The sequence below is a fragment of the Mus caroli genome, chromosome 8 (assembly GCF_900094665.2).
Source record: "Mus caroli chromosome 8, CAROLI_EIJ_v1.1, whole genome shotgun sequence".
In the NCBI taxonomy this organism is placed as follows: domain Eukaryota; kingdom Metazoa; phylum Chordata; class Mammalia; order Rodentia; family Muridae; genus Mus; species Mus caroli.
In genome coordinates this window covers 95,937,928-95,939,881 of record NC_034577.1, presented here as the reverse complement: position 1 = coordinate 95,939,881, position 1,954 = coordinate 95,937,928, and the positions used below count along the sequence as shown (strand labels likewise).

At 45.9% G+C, this 1,954-nt stretch overlaps 1 protein-coding gene across 1 annotated transcript in view; it reads right to left on the bottom strand.

Moving 5' to 3' along the window:
* Nucleotides 1-303: 303 nt before the first annotated feature.
* Nucleotides 304-1,954, bottom strand: part of LOC110299650 (acylcarnitine hydrolase-like) — a 16,774-nt gene continuing 15,123 nt past the window's right edge. The window contains exons 10-12 of the mRNA XM_021169388.1: nt 1,408-1,565; nt 929-1,001; nt 304-490 (exon numbers count right to left, since the gene is read on the bottom strand). Of these exons, the coding sequence (XP_021025047.1) occupies nt 304-490; nt 929-1,001; nt 1,408-1,565 (418 nt within the window). The remainder of the gene's footprint in view (nt 491-928; nt 1,002-1,407; nt 1,566-1,954) is intronic.

The following is a 1,954-nucleotide window of genomic DNA, read 5'->3' as shown; positions in this document are numbered from 1 at the left end:
AGAGGATGAGAGGTTAAGCAAGCAAGGCTAAAAGGGCCTAGTTCCAGTAAACTCTAAAAGGAGATGGGACATTATGGGGCTCACAAATCTACAGTTATGGAAGCACTTATCGAGTGGGTCTAACCAAAGGTGGCCCGGCTTGATAAAGAGTCACATGCAGAGAATTTGTGATTAATAAGAAAACCACACAAGTATAGAGGCTTTGTGAATATTAGAATCAACTCAGGTTTCCATATGTGTTGGGAAAACCTGAAGCTGACTTGATCAGCAGCCAGTCCCACACAAAATTCCTCACAAAGGGCACTACATATCTTTGTGCATATTTTCAGATCTATTTAACTCCTGAATCTTCTGGGGCAGAGTCTTGGTCCAGAACTGCAGCCTTCTTGCCTTCAGTGCTTGGCCCACAGCAGTCTGGATGTCCAGCTGTAGATACTGCTCATCTTGGTTCAGCATGGACCAGTAGGGTAGGCCCTCACTGTTGGGGTTCCTGTGGATATGCCACCAAGAAAAGAAGGGTGAGGTCACTCTGGTCCAAAGCCTAATCCCATGTTTTGGGTCATGGCAATGGAACAAGGAAGACAGTGGTTAAGGGGACTAGTGGGAAAGGAGTCGTGATATGCACATACAAGTGTCACTTGCTAGTTTCTGCTTCATGTGGGGGGAGACTACATGAGCTCTTTTATGTCTCCCTCTATGAGGCAAGATCTAAAGAGCAGTACCACAACACTATGCCCCACCAGCTAGGAAACCGTGAGATGACCAGTACCTGACAACTACAAAGTATTTATATAAGTGGGTTATTGTGTAGAGAAGACTCCATCTTGTGATCAAAGTCATGCATGCTAAGAAAGTCATCATCTAGGCTAAAATTGAGCCCTAGTTAGAGACCCACAACCGACATGTTGGGAAAGAGGTGTGTTCTCACCCATGTCTTGCAAAGTTGGCCCAGTACTTCATCATCCTCTGGTTCAGCAGTTTTTCCTCCTCAGTGATGTCAACTAGAGCCATGAGAAAGACAAAAACCCAAGCATGTGCCACCTCACACAACACTCACAATCTCAACTGTTGTTGGACCTCAAATTATTAGTTTGCTGCCACACTTCTTCATTATCCAGTAGCAAGATCCATGTGAGCCTCTAACTGAATTCCTGCCCCAGTGTGCTGTTAGATCCTCTATCACAGGCTAGACTGGGAAGGGTGCAGATTCTAAACTGGTTATAAATTTTTGGGCCATGATATTTGATTTTGTCCTCTCCCAGAATCCTAGATTTTCTCAAATGAACTGAGACCTCAGCAGTTACCCAGAAAATCATCTGGGACCTCATTCAGTTAAAATAATAGTAATAGTAGAATAATAATAGAAATAATAATAATAATAATAAAGTCGTTGTAATAAAGACTTACGTTTCATCCCAAAAAGCATGGACCCAAAGACAAAAGGAACCTCATCAGCATGGTCAGCCTTCACATGGGGTGGCCTGATATCCTTGAGGAAGCTGGATTGATGTTGGAATTCATAGAAGTAGACAGGGGCATGGGAACCTGGAGGAGGGACAAAGTGACACAGTGGCCCCTCACCTAAATTTTTTTTCTGATTCATATGTGGAGATTAAAAAGTTACCAGGAGTCTTCCGGTCTGACCAGCACCTGGATAGCTAGGGCGCAGGGTCAGCTGACACCCACCAGCTACCCACGACACCCACCACAGGATCTTGAGACTTCTGGTGAGTGGAACACAGCTTCTGCTCCAGTCCAATCGAACGGGACCTGAGACTGCTTTGGTTGGGGAGGCAGAAAACCGGCCTGAGTAGGGCCACAAGCCTCTTCTGGTCTGACCAGCACTGGCGTAGCTAGGGCACAAGGTCGGCTGACACTCGCCAGCTACCCACAACACCCGCCACAGGATCTTAAGACTTCTGGTGAGTGGAACACAGCTTCTGCTCCAATCCAA